The 24,639-nt window shown below is 41.5% G+C and overlaps 1 protein-coding gene across 1 annotated transcript in view; it reads right to left on the reverse strand.

Moving 5' to 3' along the window:
• Nucleotides 1–21,245, reverse strand: part of LOC140202004 (NADPH oxidase 3-like) — a 180,171-nt gene extending 158,926 nt beyond the window's left edge. Inside the window, exon 1 of the mRNA XM_072266873.1 lies at nt 20,868–21,245. Coding sequence (XP_072122974.1) covers nt 20,868–21,245 — 378 coding nt within the window. The remainder of the gene's footprint in view (nt 1–20,867) is intronic.
• Nucleotides 21,246–24,639: the final 3,394 nt, after the last annotated feature.

Consider the following 24,639-nt stretch of genomic DNA (forward strand, 5'->3'; position numbering starts at 1 on the left):
TCACCCCTCATTCTTCTGAATTCTGGTGAATACAGACCCAGAGCCATCAAACACTCTTCGTATGACAAGCCATTCAATCCTTGAAACGTTTTCATGAACCTCCTTTGAACCCTCTCCAGTTTCAGCACATCCTTTCTAAGGAGCCCCAAACTGCTCACAGTATTCCAAGTGAGGCCTCACCACCAGTGCTTTATAAAGTCTCAATATTACATCCTTGCTTTCATATTCTAATCCTCCTGAAATGAGTGCTTACATGCACTTGCCTTCCTCACCACAGATTGAACCTGCAAATTAACCTTTAGGAAATCCTGCACAAGAATCCCCAAGGCCCTTTGTGCCTCAGTTTTTTGTATTTTCTCTCCATTTAGAAAATAGTCGACTCTTTCATTTCTTCTACCAAAGTGCATGACCATACACTTCCAGACACTCTATTCCATCTGCCATTCTTTCCCCACTCTCTTAATTTGTCTAAGTCATCTGTAGCCGCTCTAATTCCCCAAAACTACATGCCTCTTCACCTATCTTCATATTGTCCACAAACCTGACAATCCTGCCTGTCCTTTCAATACAATGTGTATCCTTGGACATTAAGCTCCCAGTTATAATGTTCTATCAGCCGTGATTCAGTGATGCCTACAACATCATACCTGCCAATCTGCAACTGTGCTGCAAGTTCATCTACCTTATTCCGTATACTGCACACATTCAAAGAAATCACCTTCAGTCCTGTATTCACCAATTTACATTTTGTCTGCCTTTTATGTTGCAACTCATCCTGTTGACTACAAAGTTGCCAAATAAATAGCCTCTCCTCAATACACATTGCCTCTGTTTGTTACATTTGAGCGTTAACCATATTTTTATTCAAACGTCTAGAATGGGACTGGAACACAATAACATATTCAGGCAAGAATGCTACTGACTGAGGCACAGCTGACATTTGATCAGGATTAAGCTATGTTTTTATTCATGATGCTTTCTGTGATAAAACCATAAGACATAGGAGCAGAATTAGGACATTCGACATTCAGTCTCATCGAGTTTACTCCACCATTCCATCATAGTTAATTTATTATCTCCCTCAATCCCATTCTCCTGCCTTCTCTCCATAACCTTTGATGCCCTCAGTAATCAAGAGCCAAACAACCTCTGCTTTAAATATGCATACTCAATGATGTGACTTCCACAGCCATCTGTAGCAATGAATTCCATGCTGTCACTACTCTCTGGCTAAAGAAATTCCTCTTCATCTCTTTTCTAAATGGACATCCCTCTATTCTGAGGCTGTGCCCTCTGCTCCTAGACTCACTCACTTTGGAAATATTCTCCCTACATCCACCCTATTGAGGCTTTTCAATATTCAATAGGTTTCAATGAGATACCGCTCATTCTTCTAAACTCCAGTGAGTGCAAGCCCACAGCCATCAAACGCTCCTCATTTGTTAACCCTTTTATTCTCAGAATCATTCTTGTGAACCGTCTCTGGACCATTTCCAATGACAGCATATCTTTTCTGAAATAACAGGCCCAAATAATGCAGTCTTACCAATGCCTTATAAAGCCTCAGCATTACATTCTTGCTCTTTTATTCTAGTTTTCTTGAAAAGAATGCATTGCATTTGCCTTCCTTACTATCAAGTTAACCTTTAGGAAATTCTGCACGAGGACACACAAGTTCCTTTGTACCTCTGAGCTTTGAATTTTCTACCCATTCCGAAAAGATACTACTCTTGTATTACTTCTGTCAAAGTGCATGACCATACACTTGCCTACATCTTATGCCATCTGGTACTTCTTTGTTCATTCTCCAAATCTGTCTAAGTCCTTCTGCGCACTCTCTGCTTCCTCAACACTACCTACCTCTCCACCTCTCTCCATATCATCTGCAAACTTGGCCACAAAGCTATCAATTCTGTCATACAAATCATTGAAGTATAAAATGAAAAAAGTGGTCAACACCGACCCCTGTGGAACACCACTAATCTCTGGCAGCCAACCAGAACGGGCCCCCTTTATTCCCACTCTTTGCCTCCTACCAGTCAGCCCATCTTCTATCCATGTTGGTATCTTTCCTGTAATACCATGGGCTCTTATTTTGTTATGCAGCCTTGTGTGGCACCTTATCAAAGGTCTTCTGAAAATGCAATTAAGCAACATTCACTGACTCTCCTCTGTCTATCCTTCCTGTGATTTTCTCAAAGAACTCCAACAGATTTGTCAGGCAAGATATCCTCTTAAGGAAACCATGCTGACTTTGATCTGGTTTGCCATGTGCTTCCAAGTACCCTGAAACTTCATCCTTAATAATAGACTCCAACATCTTCCCAAACACTTAAGTCAAGTGAACTAGCCTATAATTTCCTTCCTTCTGCCCTCTTCTTAAAGAGTGAAGTGACTTTTGCAGTTTTCCAGTCCTGCAGAACCATTTCAGATTCTAGGGATTCTTGAAAGATCATTACTAATGCCTCCAGAATCTCTTCAGCCTCCTCTTTCAGAACCCGATGGTGTAGTCCATCTGGTCAAAGTGACTTATCTACCTTCAGACCTTTCAACTTCCCAAGCTCCTTCTCCCTAGTAATAGCTACTACACTTACTTAAGCCCCCTGACATGCTTGAATTTCTGTCATACAGCTAGTATCTTCTACAGTAAAGAATGGTGCAAAATTCAGATTCAGTTTGTCTGCCATTTCTTTGACCCCATTATGACCTCTCCAGCTTAATTTTCCAGTGGTCCAATATCCACTCTTGCCTCTCTTTTACTCTTTACTGCATATATCTGAAAAAACTTTTGGTATCCTCTTTTATATTATTGGCTGGCTTATCTTCATATTGCATCTTTTCTCTCCTGATGGCTTTTTAGCTGCCTTCTGTTGGTTTTTAAAAGCTTCCCAATTCTCTAACTTCCCACTAATTTTTGCTATATTATATGCCCTCTCTTTTCCTTTTGTACTGGCTTTGACTTCCCTTGTCACACAGGGTTGCCTCATACTCCCTTTATAATAATTCTTCATTTTTGTGATATATCTATCCTGCACCTTCCAAATTGCCCCTGGAAATTGCAGCCATTGCTGTTTTGCCATCGTCCCTGCTAGTGTCCCCTTCCAATTGACTTTGGCCACCTCCTCATTCATGCTTCTGTAATTCCCTTTACTCCATTGCAATATTGATACATCTCACTTTATCTTCCCAACTCCCCCCCCCCCCCCACACAACAGCAGGGTGAATTCTATCATATTATGATGACTCTCTCCCAAGGGTTCTTTTACCTTAAGCTCCATAATCAAATCTGATTTATTATACAACACCCAATCTAGAATTGCCTTTTCCCTAGTAGGCTCAACCACGAGGTGCTCCATAAAGCTATCTCATAGGCATTCTACAAATTCCCTCTGTTGAGATCCTGCACCAACCTGATTTTCCCAATCATCCTGCATATTGAAATCCCCCATGACAATCATAATGTTGCCCTTTTAACATGCCTTTTCTATTTCCCATTGTAATTTGTATTCCACATCCTGGCTACTAGTCGGAGGCCTTTATATAACTCCCATCATGCCCCTTTTTACTCTTGCAGTGTCTTAACTCTACCCACAAGTGTTCTACATCTTCCAATGATGGTGAACTGTCATCTCTTTCTAAGGATTTGATTTCATTTTTTATCAACAGAGCCACCCCATCCCCTCCATCTATCTGCCTCTCCTTTTGTTACAAAGTGTATCCTTGGATGTTAAGCTCCCAACTATGATCTTCTTTCAGCCACTACTCAGTGATGCCCACAATGCTGCACCTGCCAATCTGTGCAAAAAGATCATCTACTGTGCCTTATTCCCTATACTGTGTGCATCCAAATATAACACCTTCAGTTCTGTATTCGTCAACTTTTTCAATTTTGCCCCCATGTGGTCAACTCATCCTACTGACTGCTTCAGCTCACCCTACTGACTGCAATTTTGCCCTTTCATCTGTCTGTCCTTCCCCACAGTCTCATTACACACTGCGTCAACTTGTATACCAACTGCTCCAACTTCAACCTGATCACCCTGGTTCCCATCCCCTGCCAAATTAGTTTAAATCCTCCCCAAAAGCTCTAGCAAATCTATCTGCAAGGATATTGGTCCCCCTCAGGTTCAGGTGTAACCCAGCCATTTTGAACAGGCCTTACCTTCCCCAGAAGAGATCCTACTTATCCAGAGACCTGCACCAGTTCCTCAGCCACACATTCATCTGTCAAATCATACTATTCTTACCTTCACTTGCCTATGGTACAGGCAGCAATCCAGAGATTACTGCTCTGGAGGTCCTGCTTTTCAGCTTTCTACCTAACTCCCGATATTCTCTTAAAGAACTCCTCCCTTTTCCTACCTATGTTTTTGGTACCAAGATGTACCATGACTTCTGGCTGCTTACTCTCCACCTTCAGATTGCTGTGGACACTACCTGAGACATTGCTGACCCTGGCACCTGGGAGGCAAATTTTATCTATCCATATTTTTCTTTCATGTCCACAGAATCTTCTGTCTGCTCCTCTGACTATGGAATCACCTTTCACTACTACGTTCTTCTTCTTTCCCCTTGCCTTCTGAACGCCCCCTAAAAGTATCCAAAGCAGTCTACCTATTATTGAGGGGAACAGCTACAGGGATACTCTGCACTGGCAGTCTGTTCCCTTTCTGCATCCTGACAGTCACCCAGGTACCTGCCTCCTGCAACCTCGGGGTGACTACCTCCCTGTAACTCCTATCTATCACCTCCTCATTAACCTGTATGAGCTGAAGGTCATCGAGCTGCAGCTCCAGTTCCTTAACACAGTCTCTAAGGAGCTGCAGCTCGATGCATTTCGTGCAGACTGGAGGTCTCCCAGAGTTCCCACAACACAAAACAAAAAACATTCCATTAACTCCAAATAGAAATTACATGGCATGAAAACTATATGGAAAGTGTCCAGTTTCATAAACATTATTCCATCAATACACTCTGGGTCTCTATGAAATGGTTTCATCATGGAGCCTTGAATTGTTCTATTTCAAACGATATTACAGAAATACTGAAAGTAATCAGGACATGATGCTGCAACTGCAGTTTGAGACACATACAAGATATTACAAATTGAAAATGTATACCGTATTTTATATGGTTTTGATTTAAAAATTGTTGGTCTGCACTTGGGTTGTCACGTACACTTTCTAATTGTAACAATAGCAGGTATTCTAATGGGAAGTGTTCTCTTCCAATTAAATCATCCCATGTCCTAGTTCTTCTCTGATAGCTTTGCAAATGGTCAACCCTGTCTTCTTCCAGTCTTCCCAAATAAAAGTATTAAAATGTTAATCTTGCATATCTATTTGTAGCAATGCTTATAATGCAGTGTGGTGTTATTAGCTTACCTTAGCAGATTCTTCAGATCTAACATTTTTTTTGTAATATCTTGCTGGCCCCTGCAGTTCTTTTTGACAATCTCTTCACACGCCTGCCACATCAAACACTTCAGGCAGGAATATCAATTAGTCCAATATAATCTGTACCTCTCACTCCCTGAATATTTCCCACAAAGATTACAGTGCCTGGTCAGAATACCTGGCATTTCTGTCTTCAGGGGTTCATCTGCAGAAATTGTTCACTAAACAAGTGCTCAGTAACATTTACCCATATTAATAACTCCTTACTGCAGTTTATTGATAGTTCTTATTTTTGACTGTCACATAAGTGATTCAATCCAAGTTTATTTATGAGCACAGTTCAGCATAATGCCAAGAACCAACATACAAGTAGATTGGAATAAGCCAGTGTATAATAATAACTCAAAAATATTAATTAAAAATTTAATTCCAAAGTTATACTGTGATTAATTTATATGCTGTCACAACTTGTATGATTGTCAAACAGACAGTTAAATTGAAGTATCTTTATACTTGGGCCAAATCTACTACAAATTAATTTAAAATGTTACATCTCCCATAGATTTGTAAAGGCTGACACACACTGAAGGATTCCACTCTAGAACCTGGGCTGTATTTGAATCCATTTTCCCAGAGTGGAAGACTAAGCTTCTAATCTTAAATCCAGTTGCATAGGTTTGTAAAAAATAAACTATCTGATAGTTTTTGATTATGATTGTCAAATTGTGGTTCGTATTCTGTTTTTACTGTTGTGCAGGACCTACAGAAATTGTGATCAGGGATTTCCAATTCTAATTTGTAAGTATGGGCATAGAGAGAAGGAGCCTTTTTCCTATCAGAATCTGAATCAGATTTGATGATATTGCAATATATCATGAAAATTGTAGTCTTTACGGCAGCAATACTATGCAATACATGATAACAGAAAAAACTATGAATTACAGTAAGTACATATATATGTGTATATATTGTGTTACGTACCCTGTAACTGGGTTGCCAAACCAGCAGAAATGGAACACTCGTTGGAGTCTGTGATTACTAGGAACTAATAAAGTTTTATTAAAGAAATAAGTAATACAGTATACTAATTGTAAGGATATAAATGTAACAGGTTAGCAATGATAATACACACATATACACAGAACTAGGGTAATAGGAATCAACCAAACTATCGCTGTCTAGGGGTAAAATGATCAGTCTTAAGTGAAGCAGAGTTCAGTTCAGTTTAGTGCAGTTCGAAGTAGCCGCTGTCATTGTACCGTGGGGGGGGGGAGAGAGAGAGAGAGAGAGAGAGAGAGAGAGAGATGCATTCGGTTTCAGGCAGACCTTTTGATGTCTTCGCAGTTGGTTTCGGGCAGACCTTTTGATGTCTTCTAATCCCGCTGTGGTCACCAACTGTGACCCCTCCGTTCTGGATACGATCGTTCTTCCACGGTGAACCTGGCACCCAGGCAAGGGCGGACACACACCCCAGGTTCCCACCAATCGTACCTTTACACCCTGTGAGCCTCTGATCGGTTCCTGCAAACCGGACCTCAAAAAAACTCTCACCAACTTGTGGGGGCACACTGCTCTTTCCAGGATCACGTGCCTTAGCAAACCTGCTCCTTTTATCCCTCTGCTGGGGTATCACCTGTCCATCAAACTTCAAACAGTTCAGGTTCAAAGCAAACGGTCTGTCAATATCTGAATTGTGTTTTTTTTCTCATTAATCTCTCTCTTCTCTCTTATTAGCATTTTGAATGTTTCTCCATTGTCTTCTGTTATCTCTCTCATTAGCATCATCTGACCAGTAGCTCTGCTTGGCGACTCACATGACAATTGTATATACTTACTATAAGTACACATATATATTTAGCTATATATATAATTAAATAAGTAGTGCAAAAATAGAAATAAAAATGTAGTGAGGCAGTGTTCATGGGTTCAATGTCCATTCCCCTTCAGAAATCGGATGGCAGGGGGAGGAAGTTGTTCCTGAATCACTGAGTGTGTGCTACAGGCTTCTGTACCTCCTTCCTAATGGTAACAATAAGAGCAAGGCATTCCCTGGGTGATGGGGGTCCTTAGTGATGGACACCACTTCTTTGAGGCACTGCTCCATGAAGATGTCCTGGGTACTATGGAGGCCAGTGCCCATGATGGAGCTGACTAAGTTTACAACTCTCTGCAGCTTATTTTGATCCTGTGCAGTAGCCCCACCCCAAACCAAATGGTGATGCAGCTAGTTAAGCATGTTCTCCACGGTATGTCTGTAGAAATTTACAAATGTTTTTGGTGACATACAAATCCCCTCAAACTCCAAATGAAATATAGCCACTGTCGTGCTTTCTTTGCAGCTGCAAAGATATGTTGGGTCCAGGTTAGATCCTCAGAGATCTTGACACCCAGGAACTTGAACTTGTTCACTCTTTTCACTTCTGATCCCTCTATGAGGACTGATGTGTGTTCCCTTGTCTCACCATTTCTGAAGTCCACAACCATTTCTTTGGTCTTACTTACATTGAGTGTAAGGTTGTTGCTGCAACAGCACTCAACTAGCTGATACATCTCGCTCCTGAACGCCCTCTCCTCACCATCTGAAATTCTGTCAACAATGGTTGTATTGTCAGCAAATTTATAGATTTGAGCTGTGCCTTGCCACACAGTCATGTGTGCAGAGAGAGTAGAGCAGTGGGCTAAGCACACATCCCTGAGGTGTGCCAGTGCTGATTATCAGTGAAGTGGAGATGTTATTTCTAATCCGTACAGATTGTGGTCTTTTGGGCACTGCTATAATTGTTACTAATAGACTAATTTCTCAACCTAGACCCAACATGAACAACAACTAATCAAGTGTGCCTCCAAATGCTTCATGCTAAATTAGAAAGAAAGATGTCCTACTTAAACATTTTGGATGTGAAATTTGATTTGATAGTGGTCACGCATTAGCAAAGTAAGAAACCTTGCAAATCCAAGTTGCAGGCCTAAAATACATTTTGCACATTGGTGATACAACAGTATTTTCTACAAACACAAAAGTCTCAAATTTGCTAGCAGGTTATTGAACATAAACAATAGTGCTATTAGTTAACAATGATCATATTCATAAAACTCATTTGACATGTCTGCTAGAAAATATTAGAGAGCATAGTCACTTCCAGATAAGAACCTCTTTTACAAAATTCAACTTGTATTACCTGCACAAGGCTGCTGCCTGGGTTTAAAGTTCAGAAAATAAAGATTGAAACAATTTGTGTTCAGATAACACATTATATTTCTTTAGGTTGACTCAGATGATTTAACTGCAAATTAATTTCTTTATTAGATAAATTTAATTCTGAAAATATTTACAGTATTTAGTGTAATTAAGGAAAAAGGACAGGTGGAGTGCTGCAGAAGATTACTTTGATAATAAATGTATATAGAAACATAGAAAACCTACAGCACAATACAGGCCTTTCAGCCCACAAAGTTGTGCTGAATATGTCCCTACCATAGAAATTACTATGCTTACCTATAGCCCTCTATTTTTCTAAGCTCCATGTACTTATCCAAAAGTCTCTTAATAGACCTATCATATCTACCTCCACCACCGTTGCCGGCAGCCCATTCCACGCACTCACCACTCTCTGCATAAAAAAACTTACCCCAGACATCTCCTCTGTACCTGCTCCCAAGCACCTTAAATATGTGCCCTCTTGTGGCAGCCATTTCAGCCCTGGGAAAAAGCCTCAGACTATCCACACAATCAATGCCTCTCATCATCTTATACACCTCTATCAGGTCACCTCTCATCCTCTGTCGCTCCAAGGAGAAAAGGCTGAGTTCACTCAACCTGTTTTCATAAGGTATGCTCCCCAATCCAGGCAACGTCCTTGTAAACCTCCTCTGCACCCTTTCTATGGTTTCCACATCCTTCTTGTAGTGAGGCGACCAGAACTGAGCACAGTACTCCAAGTGGGGTCTGACCAGGGTCCTATATAGCTGCAACATTACCTCTTGGCTCCAAAATTCAATTCCACGATTGATGAAGGCCAGTACATCGTGCGCCTTCTTAACCACAGAGTCAACCTGCGCAGCTGCTTTGAGCGTCCTTTGGACTCAGGCCCCAAGATCTCTCTGATCCTCCACACTGCCAAGAGTCTTACCATTAATACTATATTCTACCATCATATTTGACCTACCAAAATGAACCACTTCACACTCATCTGGGTTAATGAACCACGTCATACTTATCTGGGTTTGTACTTTGAACTTTAAAAATGCATCTCAGGGTTGTATATAGTGAGATATATGAACTTTGTATGTGTATATGTACTTTTGATCTTTTTTTAAAAACATGATTTTCCTTTCGTAAAACCACATTGATTCTGTTTGATAGCCATATAGTTTTCTCAGTGTCCTGCTATTAATACCCTCCTTAATAAAGGACCCCAGTGACAGTGCAGGGCTGAATGAACAAAAGCTTTGACATTGTCTCAATCCTTTCTTGAACAGTTATTCCACTCTCCTGAGAGGTACATTATTGGGACGCAGTGGCACACCAGCCAAGTGCCCAAAAAGGAACCAACAAAACTGTTCACCCACTTCAAGTTAAAGCATCCAGGCGATCATGTGTACTGGGGAGTGGGAGGTGGAAAATTTCCCCTATTATGTTTTACCACAAGCATTCTGAAGAGTCCCAGAAGTTTTTTTCACAATTAAAAAAATTGAGAGAAAATAAAGGAAACATGTTTTGAACTCATGAAAATACATCAGCACAATATCTGTCATGTTAACAAATGATATGTAAAAGAGACTGAGCTCCTTTGGAGGATGCAGGCCTCTCCTTCACATGTTCTACCAGTCTGTTGACGCCAGTCCAATCTTCTATGCGGTGGTGTGCTGGGGCAATGGCATCAACATGGGTGATGTCAACAAGCTCAATAAACTGATTAGAAAAGCTGGCTCTGTTATAGGAGTCAAACTGGACATACTGGATGCTGTGGTAGAACAAAGGACCTTACGGAAAATCCTGGCAATTCTCGACTATGTTTCTTGTCCTCTGCATGCCACCTTGGCTGAATAGAGGAGCACTTTTAGTTATAGATGAAGACAATTGCGCAGCTCCAAAGAACACTATATGATGTCATTCTTACCCTCGACCATTAGACTCTATAATCAGTCAACCTATAGCTGAGAAAGTGATGACCCCCCCCCCCGTTAGACTGTTTGAGGTAACTTATTTTTTATTTTTTCTCATTTCTTTTTTAATATTTGTATATTTATATTTCTGTGCACTTGTAATACTACTGTGACACTGTAATTTCCTTTAGGATCAATAAAGTATCTATCTATCTAATCACATTGTAAAACAGAGAAACTGATTGTTGAAGATTGGCGATGAAGTTAAGAATGAGAGGCAAAGGCGGGAGGAGAAGATGGCGGTGCGCCGTGCGTGCGCAGCCCTCCAGTGAAAAATGATGTCGTATCTGTTAAATAGGGGCCATGGACAATTCTGATTTGATGGAGAATGGACGTGAAAGCACAGAGGAACATCTGGAGAAATTTCTGAAACGCTTGTTCGCTGCTGTCGTTACTGTGCAGTTGGGATTCTTTTGGAGGGTAGGCCTCAAAATCCCCGGCCTTGCCTGCTTTTGGCGACCGAGAAAGAGGTCGAATCGCTCGGACAGAGATGGCGCTCAGTACTTGGTGTCGGAGAACTGATCAGGGCTCGAAGTTTTCGGATGACTCAGAGTCGGATTGTGGTTGGCATGGCAGGGAGAGTTTTTCTTCCTCCTCCTGTCTGCGTGAGATGTGGGACATTCGAGAAACTTTGAACTTTACTGTGCTCACAGACTTCTTCATCAAGTTATGGTATTGTTACACTGTTTGTAAATATGTGTTATAATTGTGTGGTTTTGTCAGTTTGTTCAGTCTTGGTTTGTCCTGTGTTTTGTGATATCACACCGGAGGAAATAATGTAACATTTTTTAATGCATGCATTACTAAATGACAATAAAAGAGGACTACGTGTCTTCATAATCATCATAATATTGCTTAAATGTTATTTCTAGTGAAAAACACAAGGTTAAAGAAATAAACTTTAAAGGCAGAAGACAACTAGTTGTGTATCCCATAAAATGCGTTTTGCATTACTGTATCAGGTTGAATTTCTGAGCAAAAACCAAAAATGCTGAAAACACCAGGCAACTCAAGCAGCAGCTGAACAGTGCTGAGCTGGAGAAATATTGAGTTGCAGAGGCAGGCAGGGATGATGGAAATAGAAAGACTGAAAGAAAAAGGTATCTCCACTGATGTGCAGATGCCTCTCTTGAGAAAGAAAAAGTATGGTTATGTAAAACTGTTAAATTCAATTAATTTTTAAAAAAACTGTTAATGCTGTAAAAGCAGAAAACACTGGAAACACTTAGTGTCTCGGACTATACTTGTAGAAAGTAAAATCTAAACTATTTACTCTATTTCTGATGTGGTGAGTGTTTCAAGTATTTTCTGTTATAATTGTTAAATTGAATATTGAATCCTAAAGGCTGTCAATTGCCCCAGATGGAAGACGATGTGCTTACACTGGGCATTACTGGAGTAATGTAATGGGTTAAGACAGAAAGGTCAGAATAGGAGTGTGATGGGGAAGTTCACAGTGGTGAGAAGTTCAGGGTCATCAAATCTGTACCCGGTCTCTCCAGTGCAGAAGAAATAATATTATGAGTACTGTATGTAATACTTCAAAGTGGAAGAGCGCAAGTGAGTTGTTGTTTTGTCAAGAAGGAATGTGGAAGCTGGTGATACGGAAGATGAGGGCAAGTGGAAGCTTTTCCTTATTCCATCTGGGAGGAGAGTTGGTGAAAACAAAGACATGGTAAAACAGTTGAGAGTGCTGTCATCCATGCTATCAGTCAAGTGATGACAACAGCAAAAGGAAAACATCTGAAAGGACCCATAATAGGTACATTTAATGTCAGAGAAATATATGTTCTGAAATTCTTTTTCTTTGCAAACATCCACAAAAACAGCAAAGTGCCCCAAAGAATGAATGACAGTTAAATGTTAGAACCCCAAACCACCTCCCAGCTCCCCCTCCCATGCATAAGCAGCAACAAAGCAATGAACCCCCCTCCCCATCAGTAAAAAAGCAATGGCACACCCCATCAAGTACTCAAGCGTGCTGCAAAGCATCAAAAATACATAGACTTGCAGTACCCCAAAGACTACTTGTTCACCCGGTAATTCGGCATACCACAGGCTCTCTCCCTCTCCCTAATAAAGGAAAAAGAGGTGTCGCTGTTTCACAGTGAGGAGGGAGACATTACAAAATAACTCGCCGGCTTATGGTGCTAGAAGTCTGTTGATGTAACTGCAGATGTAACATGGACCAAAAACAAACTGTTGGAAAAATTCATTGGGCCAAGCAGCATCTATGGAGGGAATAGAATGGTTGACTTTTTGGGCTGTGACTCTACATCAGGACATCTTAAGGGTACTGAGATGGAAAATCTCATCTCAGTGAAAATAATGAAGATCAACAAACTGGGAGAATGATATGGAGTCCATACAGAAAGCAAGCTGAATGGAGAAATGATCAAAATAATCATGAGTCAGTTGGCTTTTAATGAGAGAACAGTGGAGGAATGAAAAACTATTATGAGGCAGAAAATTAATGAAACAAGCAAATAGGTATTCAAGTCACATGTAGGAAGTAAATGGAAATGTTTCTCAGAAGGGGGAATTCAATTGCTTTTGATTTTATAGTTATGTGCAGACAAATGTGAGAAGTGAATGCCGTTTGTGAAATAATATAAATAAGTATCTGGACAACCAGTAGGTTAAAGTAAAAGTTTCAGTGATATATCTCATCAACTGTGCTAACACAGGAAGGTGGTGATGAAGGAGAAAGGGGATATTGTTCTTCACTAAGACTTCGGAGTGATCAGATGAATGCTAGAAAGAGATAGGGGTAAATTAAATTGGTTCATTATTGTCACATGTACCGAAGTACAGTGAAAATCGTGGCTCACATATCATTTATACGGATCAAATCTTTACAACAATGCATTGGGTGGGATTGCAGAAATGATAAAGTGTGATCTGTCAGTGCAAATGTTCTGTTAAGGATGAAACACCTTTGCGACTTTCTTGCCTCCTGCACAATTGTTCTGTCAAACACCTCCCATTTCAACCATCTAGAGCAGCCATTCTCTGCCTTAAGTTATTCATTTAGAGCAGGGATTCTAACCTGGGGTCCATAGACCCCTCAGTCATTAGTAACAGTCCATGGCATAAAAGGGGTTGGAAACCCCTGATATAGAGGTTTTTGGATGTTGAGTTCTTCCTGAGTATATGTAAATAGAAACACTTGGCATTCTAAGTTGCACAGATGCATCAAATTTTAAATTAACAGTCATATCAGTTTTCCTGTTTAGCCTTCTAAAGCAATTCAGAAAAAATTTGAATTATTTTTCAATCTGCATTTGCATATCAGTAGAGTGTGTGTGTGTGTGTGTGTGTACGCCCTTAACTCCTGATGGAATCGTCAGGGTGCCATCATGACAAGCTTTTGCACTGATCATACGGCGTGTCTTGGGCATCTGAAACCTGGCGGAACCCATCCATCTCCAGGTTTTTTTTTACGAGGTCAAGTTGTTAGCTCGACACTCAACCCAGGCGCAAGGGAGCCAGACAGGGCCGAACTTGGGACCTCTCGTCCCGAAGTCCAGCGCTGATGCCACTACGCCACCAGCCGGCAATCGGTTGTATGTCTAGAAAATCCTGGCCTCAGTCAGAATATTCCCATTGACTTTAAAAGGGGTGGATAAACTTTTTATCCAAACAAAGACCCAATGAAAAATTTACACACATCAGGGATCTAGAACAACGCGGACTCAACCATTTTCCAGAAAACCAACAACTGCATTTGCAAGAAACAAAATTAGAAAATGATTGAAGCACGTACAGCAACTCATCCAGTTCATCCAGTTCCCATCAGGACAACAAATAATTGAATGTTCAGGTTTTGCAGGTAATGGTTGACAATGCTCACAGCACTCAACAACTTTATGTGATTGATAGTAATTATGCATTTTTGCACGTGAATGTGAATATCTGTAAATCGCTGTCTGCGAGTCTTTAGAGTTCAATGTTGAAACAATAACTTTGGGGAATTATGGACTCGCCCAGGAATTCTGTGCCCAGTCACAGTAAGTGGACATTTCCTCTTCAACTTGCTTTAAATTGAAAGGAAAGCTGCAGAAGCCTCAGGCAAGTGTTTCTAACTTTAAGCAGACCAGAGATGGGCTTTTGGTTTCAAAAAAAGCCACTATAAATCTTCCTGAAAAATGCCCAATGTCCTTAATGTGTAATTTAGATTTCTTTACAGTTCTTAAATGTGCATTAAAGTACAGTATTTGAGCATCTACTCAGATGTTTCTGTCTTTTAGTGTTTAAAGTATTTAATTTTTTTACATTTACTGCATTTGTTTTTAGAAGCCCTGGAATTTTTCTGAAGGTTTTTAAGTTTTGCTGAAATATTCTAAAGTCCTTTGAAAGTCGTAGTGGGCAGTTCTGGCTCAGTCAGATAGTGGAACTTGGTTGGTGGCCAAACAGAATTCTCTTTTGTAACTAGGGTTGTTCAGCTGCTTTCACTCAATATGGAAGTTCTTTCAGGGCCTCGTTGCTAGGGAGGTTCCCACTGGCAGAAACGGCAGAACTGAGTGAAGTTTTTGTCAACCAAAGTCACCAGTGATCCAATAAATCTAACTGAGATTCTTGGACAATTATTTAGATGTAAGCTAAACACCAGATTAATTTTGTCTTTTGATTGATTATGGTAAGAACTAGCACAATCTTCCCTAAAAATATTGCTGTGCAGCGTAAACACGTTTAGAATTTTCTTATAAGCACACACACACAGCCTAGAAGAAAATATTTACTTTACTTGAAGTATTCTTCCAATGTTAAATAACTTCTGTCTAGATTAACATTGTAGAGACAGTGAAGTTAAATAAAATAATGTGGATTAGAAGAGAATAATAATAATAGCAGACATCAGAGATAGAACCTGATTTCACGAGTACTGCAATCTCCCCCTTGATGCTGGGCAATGCCAAAAACAAAAAAATTCACTTCCTCGTTGTCAGCTGACGTGTACCTTGAACAGCACATCCTGCAGATCAGCGCATCAGTTAACAATCCTTGTGTGCTATTTTCAGTTGAACTACCTTGGATACTCAGCAATAAGGACTAGTCACTGACAATGAGTCCTGACACCAGTGCTGAATGAAGTGAAACACTGGAATGTAACAGAGTATATACTGGAATAGTTACCAACCAACAGATAGAACTACAGTCTCCTGTCTTGGAAGATTTGGATCACCAACGTACCACTTAAAGACCTTTTATCAAACAGATAAAATCCAAACCAATGAAAAACATATTATATGTTTTCTCATAGCATTAGAACCCAACAATTAATGTTTTTTTTCAGTATAGGCTTTTTATCTTTGCAGTTAATGGTCAGCTCACTGCAGTAAACTGCATTTGACATGAATCTTTTACCAAGTGCCAGAACTGAAACTGTTTATATTCCCTTCAAGATCATTTTCAAGATGGCAAAAAACAAAATTATACAGCTCCCTGTCCCCGTATCAATGAGATTTTTGCCAACATTCGTTTCCAGCAACAGGTAATAAGACATTGATCGATGTTCTTTCAATGTAAGAAGGAATACAGGTCTGTAGTATACATTCCATACTTCATCTCTTTGGCTGATTTTCTCCTTCTTGAAATAAACAGGTAGCTGTTTCAATGTACCCAATTTTCCTTTCTTCCCACTCAGAAAACAATTAACTGAAATTTCATCTTCTCACAGTGCAGCCACTTGGGATGTCTCACTTCATTGATTGATTTCCTATATCTTGCCACCAAGTTATAATCCCATTACTTTTTGTTGAATTTGGAATCTGTGTGGTCCAGAATTCATAAAGAATGAAAATTTGCATTGCGCACCCTGTGGCAGATTCTTTTCTTCACTCGAAATGTTTGCATTGTGAATTGCTGGAAATCTGAATTGGGAGCAGCAGGATATCTGGGTCGTTGGTGGGTAGCAAGATAGGGCTCAGAGCGATCATAACATCTTAAAGAAAGCTAACAACACTCTGTAATAGCAAGTGGTTTCGGCCCAAAACATCGACTGTACTTTTTACCATAGATGTTGGCTGGCCTGCTGAGTTCCTCCAGCATTTTGTGTGTGTTGCTATCCCAGAATGTTGTTTTTCAATTAAAACATAAATTTGTTTAAACAAAGCTACTCCTTCTCTCCAAAGAATCACAGCAATCAATTTCATTATCCACTTTATTTACTTCATCTATTCATTTACTTTATCTTCCAATTGATTTTGTTCAGAGTAACAAATCAAACTCATTTTCTGAGTGTGCAGAATTTTGGCTCAGAGAAACCTTTCCCTTGTCCCAGATTCCTTACCAGTAGAGCAGCAATTTTCTCCAAAGATTAAAGGGAAAACCAAGCATGAACATTGAACCAGTTCTGTTTAGATCCAGTCCATTGTCCCGACTCACCTCCTGCAACTTCAGTCTGCCTACACTCACCTGGTCAGGTTGCTGAAGGCAGCAAGTTCGACAGTGTCTTGAAAGGCAATGTACTGTAGCCCTGTCCCTAGGAAATGATGGCTTTGTAGGGTAACGTAGTTGGGAGAAATGTACATAATTCACAACTACCAACATTGAGTTGGGGTTTTGCTTTAAGAGGCTGGTCTGGCGTAATGACATTATTGTGTAAAAGGTTATTCTCGCGCTTTTGTTGTGTAGGTGTTGGGAGTCCAATAAGATGTGTTACGAGTTTCGTTATACATAAAACACCTTGCTTCATTTTATCTGCAGAAACTTACTTTGGTGACCCTGCTGGTGTAAGATGATTCCGGAGTTATTGAATATCCCAGACAATGCAGTCGTTTTGAAACTGCCGGAGATTTGGGAGCAAAATGCTATCACTTGGTTCATATACGTGGAGGCCTAGTTCACTCTGCAAGAAATCTCTGCCGACAATTCCAAATATTTCTATATGGTAGTGTTGCTCAGCAATTCCATGGCTGCGAGAGTGGTGAATCTGTCTTAACACGAGAAATACCGATCGCTGAAAACTCATCTTTTACAGACTATCGGACTATTGGAGTTTGTGCACGCCAAATAGTTCCTCTCCTTACCTAGTCTCGGCGAAGGTTTGCCTTCAGAGCTAATGGACCCACATGCTGTCTCCCTTGGGAAATTACAATCCTTGTTTTATTTCTAAAGAACTCTTCATGCAGCAAATGCCTGATTCATTTCACATAGTCCTTGCTAATGCAACCTTGATGGATTATAGGGAGCTTGATAAAATGGCTGATAGTCTGCATGCAGGACATCGTTGGCCCTCATCCCCACCCCCCAGCCCCCTACAGTTTCACGCACTTTTTTACCATGGTGGACTATACAACCAGGTGGCCAGAGGTCATCCTTCTAGCATCGACAACGGACACAGATGTGGCTCGGGCATTCATCAGCACCTGATATCAGTTTGGCACCCCATCTGATACTTCCTCTGACCACGGTCCCCAATTCATTTCAGACCTCAGTGCTGTAATGGCCCAGAACCTCAGCGTTAGCGTACATCATACCATGGTGTATCACCTGCAGTCCAATGGCCTATCTGAACAGTTTCAACACACTCTAAAGCTGCTCTGAGGGCTTCCCTGACCGATGAGCGTTGGCATGACGATGGGCTGCTATGGGTCCTGCGGGGGCTCAGAACTGCTGCAAAAGAGGACCTGCAGTTATCCGTGGCTGAATTGGTATATGGGCAGCTGCTACGAGTGCCAGATGATTTCATTCCTGATGCTACGACCATTTGGTCGGCCTCTCAACAGCCCTCAGTAAATTCAATTCCTTTTCACCTATTCCTGCTTCCCATCATGGCATACAGCACTCCTGGGTTCCCGAGGACCTACGTTCCTCCTTGTTTGATTTTGTCCGCCATGACGCACGCCAACATCCCCTAAGGCCCCCTTATACTGGCCTGTTCCGTGTTTTGGAATGGGGAGAAAAGGCGTTTACCTGAATGTATTTCGGTAGATTCCCTTAAACCAGCCCACCAAGATTTGGAGTATTCTGCTGAGATGCCCCTGGCATCACAACATGACCATGAGCGTATCAACGTACCTCTGCATGAGCCAGAGGCACCTGTGGTTCCTCCACCCATGGATCACAGGACCTGAGCTGGGGTGTTCGTCCAATCTCCAGACAGGCTCATAATGCTGATTTTAGTGAATTCTGGGGGTGGCTGTGTAGGATAACATAATTGGGAGAGCTGTACATAATTCACAACCACTGACATTGACTTGGGGTTTTGCTTTAAGAGGCTGGTCTGACATGATGATGTATTTTACAAAAAAGGTTTTTAGTGTGCTTTTGCGTTCAGGTTCTGGAGTTCAATAAATGTGTTACGGGTTTCGTTAAGTATGAATCAGCTCACTTTGTTTTATTTGTGAGAACCTACACAGTGGGCAGCTTTACACATGGGACTTCATCCTGGCTAGACCTCTGCTCATGCAGATTTTCTATGTGCCCTAGGACTGTTAATCGATCTTAAGAACTGCTGGCTTGTGGATCTTAAGGACTTTGGGTCATTACCCTACTCCCCCAGTAGGTTCCCCACAACGACTTTGTTGTGCGCATGCATCATTGCATTTGAGTTTACTCGACTGCTGGGCGAATTCCCAGACCTCACCAAGCCCACATTCTCTACGACAGTCACAAGACAGGGGATCGAGCACCACATTCCCTCAACTGGCCTGCCAGTTCATGCCTACACGCATAGACTGGACCCAGAAAAGCTGGCAACTGCAAAAGGCTGAGTTTGCCAAATTAAAATGACTTCGAATTATACGCCGATCGAATAGCCCCTTGGGTTTCACCCCTCCATATTGTCCCTAAGTGCAATGGTAGTTGCCGCCCATGTGGTGATTCATTCATTCATTCAGGTGCCTTGCCATTCGATGTGGACGATCATGTCTCTCTCCGTCCGTCACTGTCCCTGACCCTCCGAATTGTAGTTGTTGCCTCCCCTGTTTCTAACCATGATGTTATTCCCTCTATCATTTTCATTCTCTGTCTGCCTCTGCTTCTTTTTCCTTCCAACTTTCCAGTTGTAACTAAATGTTCTAATGTCTCTCTTCGCATGATGGGTCCAAAGAATTTTGATTGCTGTTTTCTGATTTTTTTTAAGTAATGTACATTTTGTTTTCGTCTCTGTAGAACTTCTTCGTTGGTTATCCTGTCCGTATATGATATGTATAGCATTCTTCTGAGGAACCAGTGGTAGAGGCAGATACAGGGCTACTAGACAGGTATATGGAGGAATTTAAGGTGGGGGGTTATATGGGAGGCAGGGTTTGAGGGTCGGCACAACATTGTGGGCCGAAGGGCCTGTAATGTGCTGTACTATTCTATGTTCTATGTTTTTAACCACACCTCTGCTGCATTGATTCTTTTTTCCATTGCATTTGTGGTGGTCCATGACTCGCAGCCATACATCAATGTAGGAAGAATGTAGCAGCTGAGAGTTCTAAGGCAGATGTCAATTGCTATTTTCTTGTTCGTTAGGATGTTTCTCATTTCTGTAAATGCTGTTCTTGCCATGGCTATTCTTGTTTTTATGTGTGTTTCGCATTTGCCATCAGATGTTACCCATGATCCAAGGTACCTGAAGTTGTGAACTTGTTTCAGGATTTCATTTCCCAATACGATCCTACAGTTTGGGATATCAGGTTTCTTTGATATTACCATTACTTCAGTTTTCTTTTTGTTTAAGGTTAGGCCAAGACTTTCACTCTTTGTGTTGATGGTAGATGCTAGTTTCTGTAAATTTACTTCACTGTTTGCTATCAGTACTGTATCATCCGCATTGCGGAGGTTGCTGATATTTTATCCTCCTATACTTATTCCAGGTAGGTCTTGTATGATTCTCATGATGTTTTCACTGTACAGGGAGAACAGGTCTCGTGATAGAACACAACCCTGTCTGACTCCTCACTTTATTGGCTGATATTCACCAATTTCATTGTCTATCCATATGGCTGCACTTAGTTGCCAGTAGAGATTCTTAGATTCTTTTCTGTTGATATTATTATCTTTAAGCATTTTCATGATGACTTGGTGTTTCACTGTGTCAAAGGCTTTTGTGTAGTCAATGAAACAGAAGTATAGGTCTTGTTGTACTTCTATTGACCTTTCGATAATATTCCTGAAAATATAAGTGGCGTTTGATGTTTCCTTGCCTTTGACAAAGCGGCACTGTTCTTCACTGATCTCTGGTTTAATTTTGTTTCTTATTCTGAGCATGATGATTCTAAGTAGAATTTTTGTGAGGTGGCTCATTAATCTAATTGTTCTGTGCTGTCCACACTCTGTTGCGCCTGGTTTCTTTGACAGTGCAATGAATACTGTCTTTAAAAGATCTTCTGGTACTTTGCCACTGTTGTGTATTCTATGCAATAAGATTGTTAATTTCTCTACACCAAAATCTTCTCGCGCTTCATACAGTCCAACCGGCATGTTATCTGGTCCTGATGATTTCCCCTTTTGCATTTTCTTCATAGCATATTCCACTTCTTTTTTCAGTATTGCTGGGCCCTTGTTGATGTTGCCAGTATCAAAGTTTTCCTCTCGGTCTTTGTCATCGTATAGGTCTTTGATGTATTCTGACCATCTTTGCATTACCTTTTCTTTTTCCATAATTGTAGAGCTATCTTTTGGTTTTATACATCCTGTTGTTGCCCCGCTTTTCTTCTGATTTGTGACCTCTTTGATCTCGTATTGCATACTTTTGCTGTTGTTGGTCTTCTGCAATTGTTCTATTAACTCACATTTGTCCTTAAGCCACTTTTCTTTTGCTTCCTTGCACTTGGTTGTTATCTGTGCATGCAAGGATACAAAGGCTTTTTCTTTTTCCTTACATTTCAAGATTCAGAATTTCTTCTGTCATCCATTTCCTTTCAGCTTTTTTCTGTTGTTTGGGAATCACCTCTTGTGCTGCTTGTGTTATGCTGTCTCTGAGGTTTTCCCATTGCTGTTCTATAATAGTGATGTTTTGTAGAGCCTTGAATTTGTTCTTCACTGTTATTTGGAATTCATTTTTGACGTCACTGTTTTTTCTCAAAAGTCCCAAATTCAGCTTTGGCTCTACTCTTGGTCTCTTGAGCTTTCTGAGTCTCAGGTACGGTGATTATTGATACGTGATCACTGTAGCAATCTGCACCCGGAGGTGTCGGTGCTGTGCAATTGCTCAGCAAAAGGAGGTGTAAGGCACTCCTTCCATCCGATAGCCTACAGGTCACCCTTGGGCAAGGTGTAGTACCTGTTTAGCCTCCCAATCAGGGTCATGCGAAGCCATGGTTTGCAGGTGGTGGATGGTTTTACAAGCAGATTCTACAACTGGAATTTATAGTTGTAAAACTAAAAATGCTGGGCAGATGAATCTGCTGATCGATGGCCAGGGTTACCCTTCCAGTATGGACACTGCAACTGAAGAAGACAAGGGGAAACCACTTCAGTATTCCTCCCTTGTACAATCATGAACTCAAATCAACTACGGTCTCAGCTCAAAGATGTGAATGGAGCCTTCACCGAAGGACCCTCATCCGATAGAGGATCTCATGCGCCACAGGTGAACCTCGACCGTTATCCAGCGACTGTCGGTAGATTAAAGGTAAAGAAGATCAGACCAGCAACCTGGAATGTAAGAACCCTTAACCAACCTGGTAAACTAGACAACATCAAACAGGAAATGGAAAGACTAAAAATCAACATCTTGGGAATGTGCGAGATGAGGTGGAAAGGAGCTGGTAAAGCAAGCTCAGAGGGATATACCATCATTTACTCAGGAGGAGAAATACATGAAAAAGGTGTTGGAATTATGTTCGATGAAGAACGTGCAAAATCAATAAAAGGCTATTGGACAATATCAGACGGAACGTTATTTGTGAAACTACATGCAAAACCTTTTGACATTAACATCGTTCAAGTTTATGTCCCAACAGCAGACGGCAGCGAAGAAAGCATCGATCAATTTTATGACGAACTAGAAACAGCACTAAGACAATGTAAAAGCTCAGAAAATACCATTATTCAAGGCGACTTCAAAGCCAAAGTAGGCAAGACCAGGGACGAGGATAATATTGGGCATTATGGCATAGGTGAGAGAAATGAGAGAGGTGAACGCTAGCTACATGGATCGCAGAAAAAGATTATATAATTGGTAGTACCGTCTTCAAGCAACACCCGAGAAAACTGTGGACATGGAAGAACCCAGGGGTAACACCAGAAACCAAAGTGATTACGTGCTTATAGGAGAAGCTATAGAAATGTGGTGATTACTGATGCCTTAACAAGGCCACCACCCCTGTTCGTTACCTGGTCCCACACATCCAAGACTTTTTAGCACGTTCAGCCAGAAAGTTAACTTTTTTCAAAGCAGGTCTAGTTAGGGACTAGCATCAGGTGCCTGTGTGCTCAGAGAACATTCCCAAAACAGTTATGATAACCCTGTTTGGCCCCTTTGAATTTTTGTGCAAGCCGTTTGGACTGAAAAACGCAGCACAGACTTTCCAATGACTGATGGATTCTGTATTAGAGACTTAGATTTTCTTTTTGTTTACCTGGATGACATACTTGTCACCTTTGTGTCCAAATCCAAACACGTATCTCATCTCTGCACACTTTTTGAGCACTTAAGCCAACACGAGTTGATTATTAACCCTGCTAAATACTAGTTTGGGTTGTCAATCATTGACTTTATCGGCCATTGTATATCCACAGAAGATGCAAAACTCCTCCCTTCAAAGGTAGCCGCTACTATGGATTTCCTACTGCCCTGTTCTGCAAAGAAAACTACAGGAGTTTTTAGGCATGGTGAATTTCTATCACCGTTTCATTCCACGAAGTGCTGAACTTTTACTCCCCCTATATGGTGAACCTAAAGTTAATACCCCTAATCAAGTGCTTGACTGGTCAGCAGATGTGACCAGGGCATTTGATGAAATGTAACTCCACTGGTGCACCTATTCCCCAAAGTACCCATGACCATCACAACAGATGCCTCAGACTATGCTGTGGATGCTGGACACAGACAGCTGGTTAGAGGCATGTGGCAGCTGCTTTCCTTTTGCATTCAGGAGCCCTGTCCCCCCCGAAAGGAATTACAACGTGTTTGATCATGCACTTCTTGGTCTCTACCTGGTGGCCACCATTTTCCTTTTCTTCTCGAGGGTCACCATTTCACAGTGTTCATTGACCACAAACCCCTTGTGCACATGATGGCCAAAATGTCAGACCCTTGGTCTGCATGGCAGCAACACCACCTGACCTGCATATCCGAGTTCTCAACGGATATATAACATATCAAGGGGAAAAATAGTGCCATGGCCAATTGCCTCTCACAGCCAGCCGTTGAGGCCATAAACATAGAGGTTGATTATGCAGCATGGCAGCCGACCAAATTACTGACCCAGAGATCCAGGCTTACTGAACAGCAGTCGTGGGCCTGCAGTTAGCTGACAGTAAGTTCAAAGAAGCTGGGGTTTCTCTCCTGTGCGATGTCTCACAGTTCCCCTCGCCCCATCATGCCTGCAAACTGGAGATGGATTGTTATCGATTCTGACATCCAAGCAGAAAGGCCTCACAGAAATGGGTTGAACTAAAGTTTGTGTGGCACAATCTCAGAAAGGACGTGTGTGATTGGTCTGCAGCTTGTGTGGAGTGCCAGCAGGCAAAAATTAACTGTCATGTTCAGGCACCCCACTGGCACCTGTTGATGTCCCTGAGCAATGGTTTGACCATGTCAGTGTGGTCCTTAATGGCCCTTTCCCCCTCATGCAGTTTCATGCACCTTCTCACCACTGTGGACCATACCACCAGGTGTCCAGAGGTCGTCCCTTTAGCATCAATGATGGTCGCAGACATCAGGCATTCGTCAGCACCTGGGTTGCTCGGTTTGGAACCCCATCTAATAGTTCCTCTGACCATGGTCCCCAGTTCATTTCAGACCTCTGGGCTGCGATGGCCCAGAACCTTGGTGTTAGCATACATCATACCACAGTCCAATGGCCAATGCGAGTGGTTTCACCGCACTTTAAAGGCCAACCTGAGGGCTTCCCTGACCAATAGCATGACCAACTCTCATGGGTCCCGCTCGGGCTGAGAACTGCTCCAAAGGAAG

This window comes from Mobula birostris, chromosome 8 (genome assembly GCF_030028105.1).
Source record: "Mobula birostris isolate sMobBir1 chromosome 8, sMobBir1.hap1, whole genome shotgun sequence".
In the NCBI taxonomy this organism is placed as follows: domain Eukaryota; kingdom Metazoa; phylum Chordata; class Chondrichthyes; order Myliobatiformes; family Myliobatidae; genus Mobula; species Mobula birostris.